The sequence below is a fragment of the Atta cephalotes genome (genome assembly GCF_000143395.1).
Source record: "Atta cephalotes unplaced genomic scaffold scaffold00003, whole genome shotgun sequence".
Lineage (NCBI taxonomy): Eukaryota > Metazoa > Arthropoda > Insecta > Hymenoptera > Formicidae > Atta > Atta cephalotes.
The window spans coordinates 8,233,226-8,254,775 of NW_012130067.1; the positions used below are offsets into that span (position 1 = coordinate 8,233,226).

The 21,550-nt window shown below is 32.1% G+C and overlaps 2 protein-coding genes and 1 pseudogene across 2 annotated transcripts in view; 1 reads left to right on the forward strand and 2 right to left on the reverse strand.

Moving 5' to 3' along the window:
* LOC105625630 (translation factor GUF1 homolog, mitochondrial) overlaps positions 1–1,412 on the reverse strand; it is a 3,570-nt gene extending 2,158 nt beyond the window's left edge. The window contains exons 1-2 of the mRNA XM_012206952.1: positions 1,318–1,412; positions 397–1,209 (exon numbers count right to left, since the gene is read on the reverse strand). Of these exons, the coding sequence (XP_012062342.1) occupies positions 397–1,209; positions 1,318–1,412 (908 nt within the window). The remainder of the gene's footprint in view (positions 1–396; positions 1,210–1,317) is intronic.
* A 1,848-nt stretch (positions 1,413–3,260) lies between these two features.
* Positions 3,261–5,867, forward strand: LOC105625631. Its single transcript, XM_012206953.1, has 4 exons — positions 3,261–3,744; positions 4,413–4,797; positions 5,286–5,564; positions 5,669–5,867. The coding sequence occupies exons 1-4, from the start codon at positions 3,261–3,263 to the stop codon at positions 5,865–5,867; spliced, it is 1,347 nt and encodes a 448-aa protein (XP_012062343.1).
* Positions 5,868–6,848: 981 nt separating this feature from the next.
* Positions 6,849–21,550, reverse strand: part of LOC105625801 — a 22,480-nt pseudogene continuing 7,778 nt past the window's right edge.

The window sequence follows — 21,550 nt, forward strand, 5'->3', positions numbered from 1 at the left end:
AGTTTAAAGTTAAAGTAACGTTATTTTAAGTTTAAGTTAGTAGTAAATAAAAGTAAAATAAAGTAAATAAATAAATTAGTATAATTAATTAACTACACACACACACACACACACACACACACACACACACACACACACACACACACAATTTTTTTATAAATATTTAAATATTCATGTGCATGTTAGACATAAATATTTAATCTTTACATAAATATTTAAACATTTAGAATTTATATAAAAAAATTAAACCATTATCTCAATTTTGTTATTCTTGAAATTTTCATCTATTTTATTATTTAGAATTACTTCTAAAATTTTCTCTGACCTTTGAAACACTCTCCAATTTAATTTATAATAAAAAATAATTAGTTTATATAATAAATTATACTCACTCACATTGTCTTCACATTTTCTGTGTAAGGTCTGAGAAGAAAAATATTTCGAACTTCATATGATTTTTTCATATATGCAGAACTAATTTGTTTGCCAACTGATAATGCTCCATCTTTCACATAAATTAAAGAAATCGTCCCTTTATACTTGTCATACCAACTATCAAATATCAATGCTCGAAAAGGCTTATCTCTAGCTACCGTAGGCGGTGGAATTCTTTCAATTATAGCATCTAGAACTTTATCGATACCAGTGCCCAACTTGGCAGATATCTTTATAACATCTACATGATCTACATCAAGTAATATTTGCAACTGCTCCTTGACCTTCTCGGGATTGGCATTCTTCAAGTCCACTTTATTAATTACTGGAATTATTATAAGATTCTTTTCTCGCGCTAAATAATAATTGGCTACCGTTTGTGCTTGAACACCATCATTAGCATCGACTAGTAATATAACCCCTTGACAAGGAGCCAGTGATCGATGAACCTCTGCTGAAAAATCCACATGTCCTGGCGTATCGATGAGATTCAGAAGATACTTTTTGCCTTGATATGAATAAAACAGTGACGCCGTCTGCGCTTTCACTGTGATCCCACGTTCTTTCTCCACTTGCAGATTATCCAGAATCTGCTTGCCAGAATTTACCTTTATAGCACCTGTTAATTCCAGTAATCTGTCTGCTAATGTACTTTTACCATGGTCGACATGTGCAACTATACTAAAGTTACGAATGGCTTCAACTGGTACATTGTATTCTGCATCGGTTGTCGCTTGTGTGGAGAAATACCTGCTTGATGAATACGTCCATTCTCTAGAACAAGGTATAAAACTAATTGAAGGTTTCTGTAAAACTAATTGAATGTAACTAGTTAAATAGTTTTTTTTCTTTAAAATCAAGATTCTTATCTTATGATTTAACCTTTGATGTTTGAAAAGTTTTGTATTGCGAACGGCACGGATGATTTCGATGTACAATGAATTCAACATAACATTACGCATTTTTATGCGTGTCATATTAAGCAAAAGTTGTATATTAACATAAGTTGATTATTACAAAGCGCGACAATTTCTTGTCACTCTATTCTGAATGATTTGTAACATTTCCTTCTCGATAAACATTTTTACTGCTTTATTTATAAATAAATACTTAATATAATCGGTTTCACTTAAATTTCGATAAAATTACACTCAATTGATGTGTTTTCATGTAAAAATAAATGTTTGAGAAGGAAAAAATAACCCCTTTTCACACTGCTTAAGGCCGGAATCAGACTATACATTGATGAATGAGATTGAAAATGAAAGATTTAAGTTTGACCAATCAGAACAAAAGGAGCCAAAATTTCTTTGTCTTTATTGATGAAATTTCAATTTTGAATCTTCAATTTCAATGGCTTATTTAGCTAATTTAAACGCTTGCTGTTATTGGTGTATTCTTTTAAATCATCCAACCAGATTTTAAATCTTAGAAGAATATATTAATAGCAGCGAGCACTCACTTAACTGTTGAGTCTGCTGAACGCAGCCAATCTTCAATGCATAGTCTGATTCCAGCCTAATGCGCAGATAAAACTATGGGGGTCGATTCTGTATCTTCAAACAAGGTGAAAATTACAAAAGCGAGCAAATTTACTAGGTATTGATCAATGAAATAAACAGTATTCTAGTAAATTCGCTTACTTTTATAATTTTCACCTCATTTCAAGATACAGAATCGATCCCCTAGATACCAAAGTAGTGCATCCTTTTATCTGAGCTGAAGAGTTAGTTTTCCTAGCTATTTCGTTTGTCGTTTCGATTTAGTTGCCTGTAATCCAATAAATGCATATTATTAGTATATGGTTAGCAGGTCCACAAAATGGAGGATGCGCTACTTTGGTATCTACTATCTAGATTTTTACTTTCATCTGATTGGCATAATCCGTTAGATTCTAAAATATCGAATGAGTGCATTCGGAAGAATCTGAGAATTGTAACATTTACTTAGGCCGAGTTCACACCTTGATGGAAAAGCGGAAGCCAATCGGAATTCGCCAATAGTAGTAAGCGGTACATTTCGCTTATCTGCTTCTATCTTTTCGCGAGTTCTGATTAGCTTCTGCTTTTCTGTTTTCTGCTTTTCCGTCAAGGTCAACCTGACCTTAGACTTAAATGTAGACGTAAGTAACAGAAGCAAGTTGTATGTCACCTTATGACATACAACTTATTGTCGTGCCTCCAAGAGACAATAAATCGTATGTCATACGCCAAAGCTTGTGCATTACTTACGTCTACTTAAGTCTCTAAGACTACGTTCCAAAACTTTTTCTCCGAAGATTTTATTCTATATGCTATAGTATACGTTACGTGTATTATATATTTCGAGTAAAATTTTCCTCGGAGAGGAAGTTTTGGAATGTAGCCTAGGTAAGTGTTACGACAATTCTTGTGCTCGGGCTCTCAGCCCGAAGTCAGAACTACGACACGACCGCTCAGTGTTGTTTTGAATGCACCCAATGCATTTGATGTGATAGCTTTCCTGATAGATTCCTAATATCTGTCAGTCCTAACAATTAATGTCTTGATTCGCCTTAACGGAGCAGAGCGACACTTTTCTGCCAGATTCGTTCATTTCATGCAGAATCGCATTGAATCAGTCTGATTTTATTAATATCGGAGGTGAAAAATAATAAATAAATCTCAATAATTAGCCTATTTTCTTATCAAATTAATTTTTTTTATAGGAAAACATCGATTTGATGTATTTTTATCAAAATTTATAGTCTTCGAGTACGAAGTCTTCTTAATATCCTCTTTAAGGCGTCCTTGTTTAAAATATCTGTTCGAAGCTCCCTGTGCCAATTTGACGTGTCTGTTTAGAGAATGAGTATGCAAGACACGGAAATTTGTGGATTTCTCTACGTTAAATCTACGAGAAAAAGATATAACGCAAAGATCGCACAAAGAGTGAGGAAAAGAGCTTTGGTTCTATCGAAGGTATGGAAACGTTTATGGTGCTCAATAAGGAAGTTGAAACCTGGTCTCGGCTTGCAAGTGCAGTTTGATCAGAAACTTAGCTATCACGACAATGCTTTGAAGCAAAACGAGAAGGACAGCTCAGTTGTGATACCACCGAATGCCATCATACATCGTATTCTGTCCAGAACGAAGCAATTCGCATTCAGTATATCATCGGCAGTGGATAGGAAGCCTCTGTTATCATTATCCGCTAATTCGGAGACTGAAACACAGCGTTGGATGGCGAATATCAGACACTTGTTGAAACCCAGAAGGCACTGTTGCATTGAAAGATCATATGATGTATCCATGGTTGATAATGCACATTCAAAGGCAGCGGGTTTAATTGGTTGGTATAATTGTTAGTTGGAGCTAGCCAACGATACAGATCCAGTTTCACTAATATGAGATTAACTTCAATCTTAATTAACTTATTTTTTATGTTTTTCTAATTCTTAAAATTAGGAAAAGATAAAGAATAAATTGAACCGAGATTAAAGTCAATCTTACATTGGCAAAATCAAGCTTAAGAGTGTTTTTCAATAAGAAACATGTATGGTATAACACAGTGAATTATTACATTTTCGTTTGTTAAACAATGTGTGAAATGATCATTGTGTTTTACACTGTCTCTTGCTGAAAAGTATCAATACATACAATTAAATTAAGCTTTTAACTTCTGGTGAAACTAATTGGTTGATAGAGAAGTTATACAATGAGAACAATTAATTATGTAGATTTCTTTCTATCATTATGTATAATCTCTTTTTCTTTAAGTAATCGATGTTAATTAAAAGGAGAAAACTGTATACAACATATACTTTCTTTTTTTCAATCAACTCTGATACTTGAAAGAATAAAAGGGAAAAATATAAAAACAGTACTTTTTCAATATGTCAATTTTACGTTTTTTAGGAAAAAACATTTATATGTTTGATCTAGATATATATGTCATTGAATATATGTTCTCAATTTAGTAAATCTATGAATATCAATGTGATTTGTATTGTTTGACAGGTTTATATGGAGATTTGATCGCCAATCAAACAGGAATTTTCATTAGAAATGTTCACACAGGCGAGATAACTAAAACTTTTAAATGGAAAGAATTCACTCAATTCCATTTAATGACAGCAGGTCGTCCAGAAGATGTGAAGCGTATTTGTGTAATACATACTAGCAAAGAGTTTTGCTGTGGCATTGGAGAACTCTACATATTTTGTCTTGACGCTAATAAATTACTTCAAGACTTGGTAACACAGGGTCGTGGTCCGAAACATCGACAAAAATTTTTACATTCTGATAGTGTGAATCTTGAAACAAGGAAACACAATGAAATCAGTCTTTCTTCACCATTAAAGAGTGATGCACCTCTTTGTATGCTTAATACTGACACTAATTGGTATGTATCATTAAACAGGATGACAACAAAAGTAACCAGAAAGTTTTGTGTTTATCAAGTTAATAATAATTGTATTTACAATAAACTTTAAGAGTGTTATATTTTAATTATATTTTATTAAATATTAAAAATAATATAAAATGACTACTTTTAATTTGGAAACAAGCTTTAAAGTGCTTTGGGAACGCATCAATGATGATATATCTTTGGATGGAATATCTTTCCACCAATAAATTCTCCCAGACAGTCAACAGAGCATTCTTTAGTCCATTAATTGATTAAATTCTTTTGATGTAGAATTCTCTCTTTGATATTTATACATTATATCTAGATTGCACACTGATGAAAATGATAATAAATAACGTCAATTTGTTACCTGAATAATTTAATAAACACGCAAAACTTTGTGACCAAAATTTTTTGTCATTCTGTATATAGAAAATTAAATAACAATATTAATGTAATAATGCATATTAAATTAAAAACAGTTTAAGAACATCGATCAGCACTAAAGTTGCGAAGAATATGTACCACTCGGAACCTAATCTAATGTACAGTGAAAAACTTCATTCCTGTAACCATAGAAAATCCAATACCTCTATTGCTTCTGGAATTTATGAAGAAATTATGGATAATATTTGTTCTCCTAAAATGTCATTGTCCAATGAATATAAGGATACAGATAAAATTTCATGTAATTTGCAAATGGAACCTCCAGCATTACCACCACGACAGAAGCATAGGCCAGAATATACAGAAGAAGATAGGTAAGATTGTTTTATTTTATTTAATTACAATTATCTCCTGAGAAAAGTATTAAATATAAAATTAGAACAGTTTAAAAATATGAATTCGGTTTTTTTTAAAACAGGATGGATACAGATCAGTATTGTCATCAAGAAATTTCTAATCATTTTAAATCAAGGCTGCAAAATACAATATGTACGCAAAAAAATACTCTCACAGATTCTTCCAATTATGTTCCAATGTCACCACAATTGAGAGACAATATGCTTAAGTCTGACGTTTTGGAAAATTCAAAAGAAAATGACTATGTAATTATGCGATAACATTATAATGTAATTATGCGATGACATAAATATGTGGATGAGTCAATATATATTTTAATTTTCTAAGATTATTTATTGACTCACCTATTGTAATTGATATAAAGATTAAGAAAAAAATCTAATAGACAATAAAATGATAGTAGATAGCATATATAAAATATATTAAAAATATATATGTAGAATGTAGATAATAAATATAAAAAGCCGTCCAAAATGTACTACTTCATCGCTTTTTATATTCTATAGTTATGTGACGAATGAGAAAGGATTTATTAAAATTTAAAGAATATAATCATTTAATAACATCTTGTACAAAACACTTATTTTCAATTGTTAAATCGATATATTTTTATTAATTTTGTAAAAAAGATAAAAGTGAAACATGAGAAAGCAAATGCATTTAATCAAATTAAAAATTGTAGAACAATGGTTTTTAATCAGTGTCTTATAAATTAATGCGCGAGTGAAGTATTATTATTATTATTTTTTTAAAAGTATATAAAATTTACTGTATGAACTATAATCTACTGTAAATTATATGTATCATTGATACATATTTTCTATATGTCTGTATTTTACTTATTCAAATGTTTTTTATGTTACGATATACAATATTATATATTGCGTAGAATTCTGTTTCGAATTTGGTAATGAATTATAGATCGTCTTAAGAAAAAATGCTGAAAAAAGGAATTAAAAAGATTATGTATTAATTTACGCATACAACAACAAATATAAATTTAAACACAATTAAACAATCTCTAATTATTAACTGATTAATATCGATTTTTATTATACAACATATTAATAAGATTAACAAATATTATAATAAGATTAACAAATATTTTAGTTGGAATAGTGGCTCCTATTATAATTTATGTTTATATTTTATTTTTACAATTTTTTAATACAATTTTTGATAGATTTTTTTTCAATTTTAATAGATTTTTTTATACATATTTAAGAAAATTAAAGAAAAACTTAAGTTCGATTTATTTTAATTATTCTCAAGTGTATTCCATTTTTTGGTGTTAATATGTTTAATAAATGTTTCCTCATTGCGGACGTAAAGTATTCCATTTTCTCGCAAGGTTTAATTATAGTTTTGTAGGATCTTTATTAGTTCAAGTTTAACCTGATAAATAGCGAAGTGAGTACCTGAAAATAAAAAAAAATATTACATCTTATCCGAGAAATGGGAATATCCTTAGGATATAAGATGTCTTATGGATATCATTTGGACGTCCTCGAAGATCTATAGGATAAATAAGATTAAGATTGTCAAATAAAAATTTTCCGATTGAAAGTAGCGCGCAAAGAAAGAAAAGAAAAGTGATATTTTAATTTTATTATTTCACTGTCACTCCCCCCTTCCTCCCCCCCCAATTTCTTGGCCCATCGCCGAAAGATAGGAAGAACATTCGGTGTCTATTTTGTACAGCCTCGTTAAATCTTTCTGGATTGAAGACATTCTAGATAAATACGCGAGTTGAAGCGTGAAAATAGGAATCCATACTTTTTGCCCTTTTGGTATGCTACCATTGAAAGTATAATTCGATATCGATTTTCTAATGAGAAACAATACAGATGGATATTTTCGTAAAGTTTCTGTAATGAGAATAACAATATTAAAATGGAAAAGTTACGAAGATATGCGTGTATATATAGGGTGTCTCAAACACCCGTTCACCCTTTTTATCTCCGCAGAATAAGATCCAATAAAAAATATGTTCAGACCAAAGTTGTGGAGTTTAAAAAGATTTATTTATTAATCACATCAGTTTGATCTTGAGTGGTTGCCAAGGTCAGATCAAGGTTGATTCTTTTTTAAATGAAACATCCTATTTTTTATTTTAGAATCTAATAGCCGATGTCAAGAGCTTTCTAAAATCCTATAATAAAATATCTCTTGATTAAGTAAATCTCGAGTTATGAAAATTAAAAGTTACAGTATCGCCAGCATTACCCAAGGTGTATCGCGTGGAGGTTGCCCGATCGGATTTTCATCTTGTGCGCGCGCGCGCGCGCGTGTGTGTGTGTGTGTGTGTGTGTGTGTGTGATGCAGGCGCGCGCATATTACATGCATACGTATACTTGCATATGTTTGAATAAGTAAATGTTTATTTGTTTATGAAAGATGTTCAAAATGATCATTGTTTTCTATGCAAGCATTTATTTTGCTTTGGAAGGAATTAGTTGCATGTAAAATTTCAATTTTTAGCATCCAAGGATTGAATTGCTTCAGTTATTCTACGAATTATATCATCTCTAGTAGACATTCACGATATACAAGTCTTTTATTCTTCTCCACAAATAATAATTAAGAACAATGAGATCCGGTGAGGTGGATAATTGACCTTATTTGCTTATCCATTTGTTTGGAAATATAGTGTTTAGTACTGCACGAGCAATATTTGATGTATGTGGCAGATATCCATCTTGTTGGAACAATATGTCTAGGCGCAATCTCAATGAAAAATTTTCTAATAAGATAGGAAGTTCTGTTTTTAACAAAACTGAATATCTATTACTGTCTAGATTGTTTTCAAAAAAAATAGAACCTACGATCTGACTTCCAATAATGCCGCACTAAACATTAACTTTCCAAATATGTTAATGATTTATTTGTCTTAATCAGCGGGGATTATTTTCTGACCAATAACGGCAATTCCAAATATTGACAGATCCATCACTTTTGAATGTACATTGACATTCGTCAGAAAATAAAATTTTGGAGTGAAAATCTGATGGTTGCTCTCTGATCCAGTTGCAAAATGCAAGTCTCTTCAAAATCATCATGAATCAACGATTAACAGACATTCTATAAGATTTCTATTTGTTTTCTTTTAAAATGAGCCTGATAATGTTATGATTAATAACAGAATCCTTTTGTCGCCGTCTTAAAGAATCATGAGGGTTCAATTCTACTGTGGGCCGAATTTCTACTGTTCTTTCATTTCTAATTGGATGGCGGATCTGTTTATTTTTATTATGTTGAGGCTGAACCACTAATTTTAATTTGATTAGCCTATCGTGAAAAGATTTTTCGTGAGTGAGGAGTCCGATTAGGAAAACGCTGTCGCCACAATCTTTCAGCATCAGCAAACCTCGACACTCACTCAAAATTAGCAATACATCGTATGCTTCTTCATTTGAATAAAATGGCTGGATAAATCTTTGAAAACTTTGAGAAGTAAAACGAAATAGTGAATATTTATTTATCCCTTCATTTTTATAGCAATATAGGAAAGTATCTAAGATTGAATATTTATTACTAGGGCCTGAACGCCTCGAACGTTGGGTTCCAATGAGCTTCGGTTCCAATGAGCTGCGTGCAGAGAGCTGTTGTGTGCAAATGAATCGGATGCTTATTAAAGTGAAACAGCAACAAAGTTATCGCGCGATCAGCTTTAGTAAGAAAACGGTAGTCATTTTGAACATTCTCATAAACAAGTAAACATTTACTTATTCAGAAACACCACATATGCAAGTACACATATACGCATGTACGCGCACACGCATGCACGCACGCACGCACGCAGCAGAGAGGGTTGAGTCAAAAAATGCGGGCTGATCCATAACTTTTAATCTTCATAACTCGAAATTTGCTTAATTAAAGGATACATGTGTTATTTATATTATATTATATATGTGGCTCTAAACTATTCAACAAATGGTCGATGACGAGAATGACTAATGTCATTTCAGACACTTATCCCAGTATCCAATTCATAACTGATATTCCTAATCCTAATCTTAAATTAAATCATTAACATATGCGAGGTCTGCATATGGCATTACTAATTCGCGAAGAGAAAAGGAGGCCCTTTGCGAACGCGGAATTAGTCAAAATTCAACCACGAAACTTTACCGATCCGCGATCCTAATTCTTTCAACCGATTTTAGTTGTATTCGCGATCAGATCTCTCAACCCCTCCCCTCCTGCCCTATATATATAAACACACGATATATATATTTACCACGAAATCTAACTCAATTTCAGGGTTGCCACAGAAAATTTTAGAATTCCCTGACTTTTCCAGATGAAAATGAAGAATTTTCCCTGATCAGTATAAAATAGAATTTCAATTATCGGATCTAATAAAGTAAAAAATGCAGTTATGATAGAAAAGGATAATCGAATAAAAATACTAAATAAAATATAAATTTTAATTTTCTTGATGCTTCTTGGTGCACGGGTGCTTTCTATAAAAATTATGTGTTTCGCGTGTTTCCTCCATGTCCAGATCCATTCTTGGAATGTCAACGTTTCAAATCAAGTATTAGGCTGATCTGATGAAGTGAACTGCAAGATTCATGAAACGTTGGCATTCCAAGAATGGATCTGGACACGGAGGAGAAATATACCTTAACTATAACAATTAAACTGATATAAGTTTTATATTAACTACACAAAAATTAAAACAAAAAACTTGACATTTTAAGAAATGTCTAATTTATACATTTATAAACAATAAGTTTCTTTTTATTAAAATTCTTAATTTGTAAGGGAGAAGTAAGCAGGGAGAACAATCTCGAGTGAAAGGAAAGTTGCGGTGAAAATGATGTTCAAGTAACGAGATACAATTTTTTTTATTTATTGCACTATTCACAAGATTAACACTTTTACAATGAAGACTAACCAATTCTCACGAAAACTGATGTCCCCTTTTTTACAGAATAATTTTTTCGATTGCAGTGGCTACTCGAGCGTGATGGAATTTAAACGGTGGTTGGTTTTCTAGCGAAAAAGCAAAAATTTTGGAGTCTCAACGGCGGTTGACTGTGAGCCTTGATGACCAGGTGTCGGCATTTATAGAATCAATTGCACAAGGTTCGTCAATCGCCTATGAGATTTCCGAGAATTATAAATTTTTGAGATAACCGCTCGAATTGAGCCGCGAATTGACAATCTTAAATGACAGCAAAAAGAAACCATGCGCGACTAAAAATTCAGTGTTTATGATTGAAGCGTGAGCGAGTTACGCTTATTGCGTCATGCGGGAGCGCGTGCATTGTGATCTAATGAATTATTAGCGTCGTTTTCAGTAAATATTTTTGATATCTCTTTGCATAACTTATATTTAATAAGTGCCTTATTTATAATTTTTTGACAAATTAACTTAAGCATAGTAACACAATCAATCTTGAAAGATTTCATTTCACGTTCTTTTTCTTTAACTTTCTTAAACTCAGCTTTTACAGCAAATCCTAATTTTTTTAAATTTTTTGGCAAAATTATATTTGCTTCATTATTAAGATCTATTCTAGCTATCTATATATTTTCTTTTCTAACTTTAACTTCTTTTTTTACAAAGATATTCATTAAGTCTACTAGCAAACTAGTTAGATCATTATAGAAATAGGGAGCTAATGATTCGTCATTTTGATATTTTTCCAAAAATAGTTTAATCAGTTTTGACACATAAAGAAGGCTAATTTAATTGGCATAAATTTGGCATCTAATCCTTTAATTGACCACGTTGTAACTATAAGAAAATCTTTTTTATCTTTTTTCAAGCTTTCTCTGTATTTTCTTAAATGCAGCATTTCTAGTGTCCTTTCAATTTTTGAATTATTTAACCACCTTACTGGACAAAATTTTAATCAATAAACTATCTGAATAGTACGAAAAATCACTTCTCCGAAGCTATCTTTGAAAAAATTATAAATGATCTTAGAAATGTTATTACACATTCCATTTTACAGTATAGAAAGATTTACCAAAAAAGTACAAATCAAATATCCCGATTATCAGCCATACACTCCCCGACATACAACTTATCCCGCTTCCTAGCACAAATACTACAACCCTTCACTGGAAATCCCTCATCGAATCACACAACCAACTCAACGGACTTCATACAAAAGATCCAAAAAATCCGATTACGTCTCACAGATGCTTGTAAATTTCGACGTAGTATTATCACACAAGTCCCAGTAAAAGACACATTAAACATATTATAATAAAGACTTCACATGAAGTCCCTTCCTCATTCCGCTAATAGAGCACTGCTTAATAATCATTTACTTCTCCTATAATACCCAATTTTATGAACAAATTTCAGAGGGGAGGTAATGGGCTTTCCTATTTCTCTTGTAATCGCCAACATCTTCATAGAACATTTTGAGAAAGAAAAAAAACACTCAAAAAACCAGAAATTTGATTGGGTATTATGTAGACGACACATTCGTGATATGGAGACACGATAGAGTCTTTGTAAATTTCTTATTTTCTTCAACAACATTCAAATATCCACTTTACTATAAACATAGAGAAAAATGAAAAACTCCCCTTCCTAGATGTTCTTGTCTCTAAGAAAACTGATGGTATCTTAAGCCATCAAGTGTACAGAAAATCAATGCCATAGATAGATACCTACATGTCGAGTCGCATCACCACTCAACACAAACACAGACTGAAATTAACTCACTTGTACATAGAGTTTTTACCATCGCTGACAAAGAAAATCTACAGACAAAACTCAACCACCTAAAATTAGCCTTACAGAAAAACGGACATGATAAAAAAGACATAATCAAAATAATCAATAAATACGCAAACAAGGCAACGATCTCTGAGACACAACCAGACGAAAGGATCCTATCCATTCTTCCCCCATATATCAAAAGAACAACAAATCGGATTGACAGGATATTAAACAAATATCCGAACTATCTTTAAACCACCCAAAAAGATAGGAGAAATCCTAAAGATCAAAGACCTCCACTCCGCAGGAATATATACAAAATACCTCGTTCTTGCGGGCAAATGTACATTAAAGAAACCGGAAGAATGATCAACGGATAAAAGAATCAACGTGTCAGGAAAACACGCCACGCTGTCAGCATTATCAGAACACTACATCGAAATAAGACATCAAATACTGTGACATGACTTCAAGTACTTTTGACAAAACAACCATAATAGCCAACATTATATCATACTTTTCAAGAAAGTATAGAGAAATTATAGAGATACAAAAACATCCTAATCTAAATAGAGATAATACATAAGGGAGTAGCTTAAATCCTCTGCTTTTTAGTCAGAAAAACACATTTTTTTTCCTAGGAAGCAAAAACAAATTTATTCAAAGTACTTGCTCTCGCTAACTATACATTTTTCCCATCTTTCGGGCAATTTGTGTATACCATGCCAAAAAAATTCCTCATCTTTCGAGACAAACCACTCATCAAGCCATTTTCGGACGTCTTCGTAAGAATCGAAGTGCCGCTCAGCGAGCGCGTGGCCCATCGACGAAAACAGATGATAATCAGAAGGTGCCAGGTCTGGTGAGTAAGCGGGATGAGATAGCACTTCCCAGTTGAGTGTCTCCAAATAGTTTTGGACCATTGTTGACATGTGCGTTGTCGTGGAGGAAAATCAGCTTGTCTTTTTCGATAATGCGGCCTTTTTTCACGCAGAGCACGGTGCAATTTGATCAGTTGTTGGTGGTAGTTGATGAATATTAACAGTTTCACCAGGTTTTAACGACTTGTAATAGATGATACCCTTCTGATCCCACCAAACGCACAGCATCGTCTTCTGTCCGAAGCGATTTGGTCTTGAAAAAGATGTTGATAGTTAGGCGGGATCAATCCAAGATTTCTTGCGTTTAGGACTCTGAAAATAGATCCACTTTTCATCACCTGTCACAATCCGATGCAGGAACGACTTTCTTTTTTGTCTGGCAAGCAGAATTTGGCATGTGTTTTGGCGTCGCTCCATCTGCCTATCGTTCAATTCATGCGATACCCATTTTCCGATCTTTTGAACCTTCTCTATGGCATGGAAAATGGCTGCTTGAGAAACACTCAATGCTCGGCAAGCATTTTTTGCGATTGGGTATCGTCCTCGTCCAAAAGAGTCTGCAATTGACAGTCTTCAACCTTCCTGGGCCGATTTTCTCGCTTCTTGTCACTCAGGTCAAAATTGTCGTCATTGAACCGGCGAAACCAATCTCTGCTTGTTTTCGATAAAGCATTGTCGCCATAAGCCTCCATAAGTATTCGATGCGATTCGGCAGCCGATTTCTTCAAATTGAAACAGAAAAGCAAAGATTCCCGCATATGCTTTTTTTTAGCAAAAAACTAGACATGATTACGAAAGAAAAAATGTATGTAATTGTATGAAATTGCTGATGATGTGCACATGTGCAACTTAATGTTGACAGATATCAAACACATAAAAAAAAGTGTGTTGTGTACCCAGGGTAGCTTTGTACGCTCATTGTCACCTGTGAGCAAACAGCGGATTTAAGCTTATACACCCTATATATTTGTATATCTCGTAGAATCCTTTGGATATCCCACAGATATTGTTTAAATCTCCATGGGATCTCACACAGACACTTGTACGTCCTCTGGATATTAATTGGATAACTGAAACCATTCACATGGATATCACAAGATTATCGCGATATTTCAAAATGACATGAATGTCCGTTGGACAAAGTTCCTAGGATAAAGTGTACTGTGTAGGACATTTATATTTATATTTTTATATTTATATTTATTCGAACTGCGCGCTAAATTGGTTTTTCGGATTTATAAACACAATTAAACTATTATAATAATATCACAAATTAAATTAAATTGATAAGCAATTTTTAACAATTCAATGTTCAATCAGACATCTTATTAGAAAGATGTTAAAGTGCTGAAAAATTGTAAATAAATTTATTGTCAAAAATATTACCTCCCTAGCCGAGAGTCGAACCCGAATCTATTCCGTACGATTGAGCATCGAATTATTAAAAATTGCTTTAATTTAATTTATAATTTGTGATATTATTACAATAGTTTAATTACATTTATAAGTTTAGAAAACCAATTCGGCGCGCAATTCGAAAATGACTACAAATATGGTATATGTACATGCGTATACATATATGACGTATACATGAATAATGCCTCCAATTCTGCATCTTCGAAAACCTTCTCTCTTCCATCGCTATACCGGTCTTCGACATCAAAATCACCGTTCTTGAAGCGTTAAAACCACTCACGACACGTTCTTTCACTAATAGCGGCCTCACCATAAATATTTGAGAGCATTCGATGAGCCTCAGCCACAGATTTCTTCATATTGAAGCAAAAAATTAAAACCTCTCGCAAAGGACGAGAATTTGGCTCGTAAACTGACATTTTCAATCGAGAATAACTTTATGATGCAGACACAAATCGACTAATGTTTCTATGGGGTTATGTTGACAGATGCCCAAGTTTATTGTATGACGTCTATGATCTATTTATTTCGACCACCACTTACCGTTAAAGCCATCTATAGAAAAACGGCGGAAGTAAAGTTGTATACCTTGCAATAACATCTTGCTAATAGGATGCTCATATAGCACCGAAAGTTTTCGAAAATATCTCAGAAATATTTCAACTGAAAAGTGAAACATTTCATAAAAACTGCGAAATATGTCTGCAACATTTCTGAGACGGTTCTGAAATGTGGAAAATGTCCGCGATTCTTGAACATGAAATCTTGTTGAAAAATTTATAAAAAGTCATAGAAAGATCTGTAATCTTTTTGAAATATTACCAAAGAGGTTTCAGCCATTTCTAGTATTATAAAAACGATATTTAAATATTTGATTAATATTTAAATAATATTTAAATTTATTATATCGACATACTTAAAATTTATTAACAGTTTTATGATTTGTTTATAGATTAGACTTATTGAAATAAACCACAGTATAACCAGTAGGGACATTCTATGTCGGTACCTTCGCGTCGCAGTCATGTGAGCATCTGTCATGTTAACGTTTGAAAAATCCAGGATCGAAAGAGGATATAATGCCCCTTAAGTAATAATGTATCCCACATTAAAAAATTTTACAAAAATACTAACTAATGAACAAAATTAATTCGAAAATAGTAGTTAAATCAAATTTATTAAATAATTATTATTTAATAATAATTATGAAACAAACATTTTTATTTAGTTATTTTTCGTAAAAAAAAATATAATATAAATTTTACTTACATAAATATAGATATAAAATAAAAAAAAATTATATTTGTGGTTTTATCTAATTAAACATAATTATAAAAGTATATTAATAAATAATTATGTATATATAATTATGTATATAATAAATAATTATGTATAAAAAGGAAGTAATATTTAAAAAATGAATAATAAATTTTATTTAAAGATAAAAACACATTTAATCATATATTAGTACATTGAAGAATCTTCAATTTTTTAATCATCTTCTCGAAGACATGCGATAGTCCATTGCTTTGTTCTAAAAAACATAATTAAGGATGTCATGTAAACGTAGTCAATGTAAAAATATTATCTTTTTTCACAATTACATTTGATTATGTTTAATTAAGTTAATCTAGCATAAACTACTTACTTTTTGTAAATTATAAAAATTTACTTTACGATATCTTTAGGATAACGAAAAAAAGTGCATTGTGAATTTTTACTATTATTACTGCATTGTTTAATACTGCATGTAATATAACTTTTCTTTTTTTTATCCATTTTTTAGAAATATTTATGCCGCAGCTCTTAAATTGTCTTCTTTTGTCACGGATAATTGCTCACATGATATCTGTAATATGTACGTTCTTGTTATCTTGTATTTCATTGGATCCGGTCCAAAACAAAAGCTGCGGTTATACCTGCGCGAACACGCATTTTTTCGCTAAGTGTCTCTCTACTGGTTATATTGTAAATAAACTTAGTTTTTTAAGTATTTAAATTAAACTTAAAGTAACTTAAAGTATTTCTCAAAAATAGTAATTATGTTGCCAACTATTAATTAATCATATTATATGCATAAGCACTTATGGGTTATATAGATATAATAAATTTAAATATTGTTTAAGTGGGGTTCAATAGGGTAGTGCATAACATATAATATTATTTCCAGCTAGCATAACCCCTCCTGCTTAATTCCTATTCTCACCTTCACGAAGCATAGCAAAGCTATGAGGGTGAACTCCGGACAACCTGAGTAATCCTGCTGGAGATCGAGTAACCAACCTCGATGGAAGAGCAGATGAGGAAGAGAGAAATAGTCGTCTGAAAAGGAAGTTGGACGAGTGGCTAACAATTTCTCTCCAGAAAAAAAGAAATTGTCAAGAAACCTCGGAAAGTGGATCGGAAAATGATGACAAACACAGGAAGCAGAAAATGGATATGATTATTAGCATATGGAACATATAGAGAACTTGTACAGAAACGATGCACTGAGAGAGATCCTGAATGAAATAAAGAAGTACAACATTAGGATACTAGCTATATAGGAGACGAAATGAAAGGACAGAGACACTTTTGACACAAAGACGCATGTAGTGCTGCATAGTGGCAAGGACAATAATAAGTCGGAATTAGGGCCTTTATAATGGAAAAAAGAATAAAAGAAAATATTTTGGATTTTAAGCCAATAAATGAAAAAAAGGCCGTACTAACGGTTAAGACAAAATTTTTCAATCCATCATAAATATACACACAAAAACGGAAGAGAAGAATGATATGATAAAGGAAAATTTTTATCAAACATTAGGACAAATATATGATATCCAATGATAAAGTTGGTGATGGAGAACTCAACGCAAAAATAGGACGAGAACCAATCTACAAAGATAATAGACAGTCTATACACGGAAAGTAATGACAATGGATTGTGAATTATAGATTTTGTAAGCTCCAGAGACATGGTAATGTCTACATAATTCTCCAGAAAGAATTACATATATAAATGGATATGGACGTCGCCAGGATATGATCGATCACACAATCAAATAAACCATGTATTAATTGAAAAAAGAGAAGCTTCGAACATTAAGAACATAAAAGTCTACAGAGGAGCAAATTGTGACTCTGATCATTATTTAGTGAGCGCATTTTAGATGCTGCGTAGCAAGAACAATAAATCAAATTCATAAACCTCAAAGATGTGCCAAACTATCCATAGAAAAGCTAAAAGAATCAGAAACAAGGGCGAGATATCAATAAAAATTGAATCTTAATGAGCAAATTCCAAAGAAATGGAGACGACGATGATTAGCACCTCCTCAAAAATATTTACTGCAATCAATAAAAACCGTACTTGGACAAACAAACCAATACGAATGATACCAGAAACGAATGGTTCGACCAAGATTGCATATAAGCCATAGCGGAATACAACGAGGAAAGGATATATAGAGAGACTAGAAATAAAAGAGAATATAAGAAGAGAAGCAAAAGAGATTTCATTAAAAAGAAGAAAAGAAGATATATGAATTTAACTATGATGAAAGCAGAGGAAAACTTTAGAAAAAGAAAACCTTGGAAAACATACAGGAACACAAATTTTTTTCAAGAAAGAATTTTAACCTAACACCACTCTATGTAGAGATCAGAATGGAGAACTAATAATGAGAAAAGAAGAAATTATGGACAGAATCAATATTTTCAAAAACTTTTCAATCTTAATAGATAGATAACGCATCCAGACGCAAAATTAGAAACAGATAAAGACGAACATATGTAAATCCATCCACAATAGAGGACGTGTATGAGGCAATAAACAAGCTTAAAAACAACAAAAGTCAAAGAAGTAGCAGGCGAACTATTAAAATATAGCGGGAAGGAGCTGGTAATCAAGCTACAAGAATTAATACTCAAAAAAAATTGTGGAAGGAGGAGCAACTATTTGAGGAATGGCGAACGAGTGTTATATGCTCAATATATAAAAAAGGAGACAAACTATTGTATAAGAACTACAGGGGAATCTCATTACTCAGTACAGCTAAAGTACGACTTATCAAGAATATGATAGAAAAAGACGTTAAGATAATCATAGGAGAATACCAAGCTAACTTCAGACCGAGAAGATCAATGACAAACCAATTATTCACAATGAGATCTCTTACAAAAAAATACCCTCAATTTTGGGCGTTAAACATTCAAAAAGAACGCTCAAATTTGGGTGTTAAACATAAAAAAAAACGGTCAATTTGTATGATTTCGGTCCATCAACTGAAGGTACTCAATTAAAGGTTAACATCTAAAGAAAACCATCAAAATAAGTGGCTTTATTATATAAAATTAATTAAATCTATTTTATTGCTAAAATAATATTATTAATTTGCAACATTTTCCGAAACACACACGACAAAATTATAATTAAAAAAAACGCTTTTTCTCTCATTTAGGAATTAATTTCCTTATTTTTCTAAGTGGTCACCCATTTTATCTCGTACTCCATCCAACGATGCTTAACTTTTGCAATCGTACTGAAACTGCTGCTTCAATGATTCAAGAACACTGAATTAGTGGATGTATAACTGTGATATCTCATTAGACTGCGTTCAACATCTTTAGAGGGCTACGTGAAACATCTTTTTGACAAATTTTATTTCGAACTGTATTCGAAAACATCATCTATCCCCGTGTTTCATCTTATTCCTGTTTCTTGGGTGAACAACAAGGATAAAATAATATCGATGATGTATTATTTCCTAACGCAGCCTAGATAAAGTTTGTTAAAAAAATATTTCATACAATTAAAATTCTTCATAAATGAATCTGCGGCGCATCTATATTCAACATTTCATTAATTTTCAATCATAGAGATTAACATTCAAGTGACTCTTACATTCAATTTTGAAAATGACACTCAAAGGTTTAAACCGTTAAAGATTTACATTCATTTATTGAATGTCATGATTGAATAAATTAATGATCTCATCCAACCGATATTCAACCGTTGTTTTATTATGTTTAATAATTAGCAATGTATGTTAGCTCAATGTAAGATCTCTGCGTTAGATATATGATCAGCCCAGAAGATTTTTAAAAGTTTTCTTAGTAATCACATTTCGAAAGCTTCAATTCTATTTAGGAACAATTTTGAGCGAGGATTTCTACTCCATACAACAATATTGGCTATATATAGCCAATATTTGACCATTCTTAGTCTAAGATTCAAGAGCACTTTACGCAGTAGATATTTATTGAATTTAACAAAAGTATTCCTGGCCATTGCAACTCTTGCCTTGACTTCACCATCGCTGTCTCACTTGTCGTTAAGTGTAGAGCTAGATACTTGAAATTGTTTACTCTTTCAATTGATTGATTATTCAACAAGAGATTTGCATTTTCAGTGGGCTTGTCTACTTACTATCATTAGCTTGGTTTTACTTATAATACATTTATGCTGAGGTCATTCTTACTATGTTGATGGTGTTCAACAATGCTTGTAAGTCCTGGATGTTCTCAGTCAGTATTGCTGTGTCATCCGCATATCGCAGGTTATTGATCGGGATTTCATTTACTTTTATACTTATTATTTGATAAATGTTCCCTAATGCCAGTTAAAATATTTTCTCCACACAAATATTGAATAGAAGCGATGAGAGTATGCATCCTTGACGGATCTCTTTGGCAATTCTTATACTAGTTTGCGAGTCATTGCTTAGTCTGAGCTTAGCAGTTTAATTTCAGTAAAGTCTATGAATTATTCGGATATCCTTTTCGTCTATGTCTGCTTCTTGCAAGATCGGCAGTAACAAATCATGTCGTACGTTGTCAAATGTTTTGAGTTGAAAACAAATAAATAGGTCCTTTTATTGATTGTAGTATTTTTGTAACTAACAGTTGCATGCAATAAAGTGCTTTTCTTGTGTCCAAACTGTTTCTGAATCTTTGGGTGTTGCCTGATATTGTATCGCACTTGTTGTATATTCTCCTGTTTATTATCTTCAAGAAAACTTTTAATGCATGGCTCACGAGACTAATAAGCCGGTGTTCTTCGCACATTCTTGCATTGGGTTTCTTTGGAATCGCGACAAAGGCGAAAGTCAAGGCCAGTCAATAGGAATGTTACTAGTATCATAGATCGCGTTGAAAAGTTGATATAGCTAAATTAACCAACTTGAGTACTTCTGCATGTATATTGTTTTCTCCTGGCGCTTTTTGTTTTTAGTTTAGATAGCGCATTCATCATTTCTGATTCTAATATTGGAAGACCAAATACATTCCTGAAAATATCGGGGCCATCAATCATATGTCATCAAACAGATTTTGGATGTATTCCTCATGAGTACGCACATTCCATGTTCTTATTTTGTTTCTCAGCTTTACTATATCAAGTCGTGAGATTCTTTGTATCTCCTAGTGATTTAAAAGAATGGCCTCCCCTGTCCGGGAGGCCATTCTTTTAGATTTTTCTGCCATAATAAAGTTTAAGAGAGTTTCAAGAAACACATGATTATCTTAGGGAATGATAATTTCTGTCTGTAGTCGTCGTAGGTTTTCGTTACTTTCGATGATCAAATAATTACACCTCTAATTTTGTTATAGTTTTTGAAAAGCTTTCGAGATAAACTACAAGAATATGTAATGAAAAATAGGCGATTCCGTTTAAAAACGACGTGATTTTGACCTGGTCCTGGCGACACTACCCAAGATTAAAGGAATGTAATCAGCGAATAGATCTTTTTACTTTACAACTTTTGTCTGAAATATTTTTCTGAAAAAATGCTTTGCTTTCGAGATATTCGATCATTTCCAGACATACCTTGTATATGAGGTCTGATAAAAAAATAAGCGAACTTTTTGAATTACTCAGCAACAGATCATCTTCTAACGATGTGTGATTTGCAACACTACAATCGTTATAATCTTCCGAGTAACTGGCTTTTTTAAAATGTTTACATTTCGTTTA

Excerpts from the sequence above, each read along its gene's own strand:
- LOC105625631 (XM_012206953.1), top strand. The coding sequence starts at position 3,261 with ATGAGTATGCAAGACACGGAAATTTGTGGATTTCTCTACGTTAAATCT. Across the intron at positions 4,798-5,285 it reads CTTAATACTGACACTAATTG|TTTAAGAACATCGATCAGCA; the intron begins GTATGTATCATT and ends AATTAAAAACAG. Across the intron at positions 5,565-5,668 it reads GAATATACAGAAGAAGATAG|GATGGATACAGATCAGTATT; the intron begins GTAAGATTGTTT and ends TTTTTAAAACAG.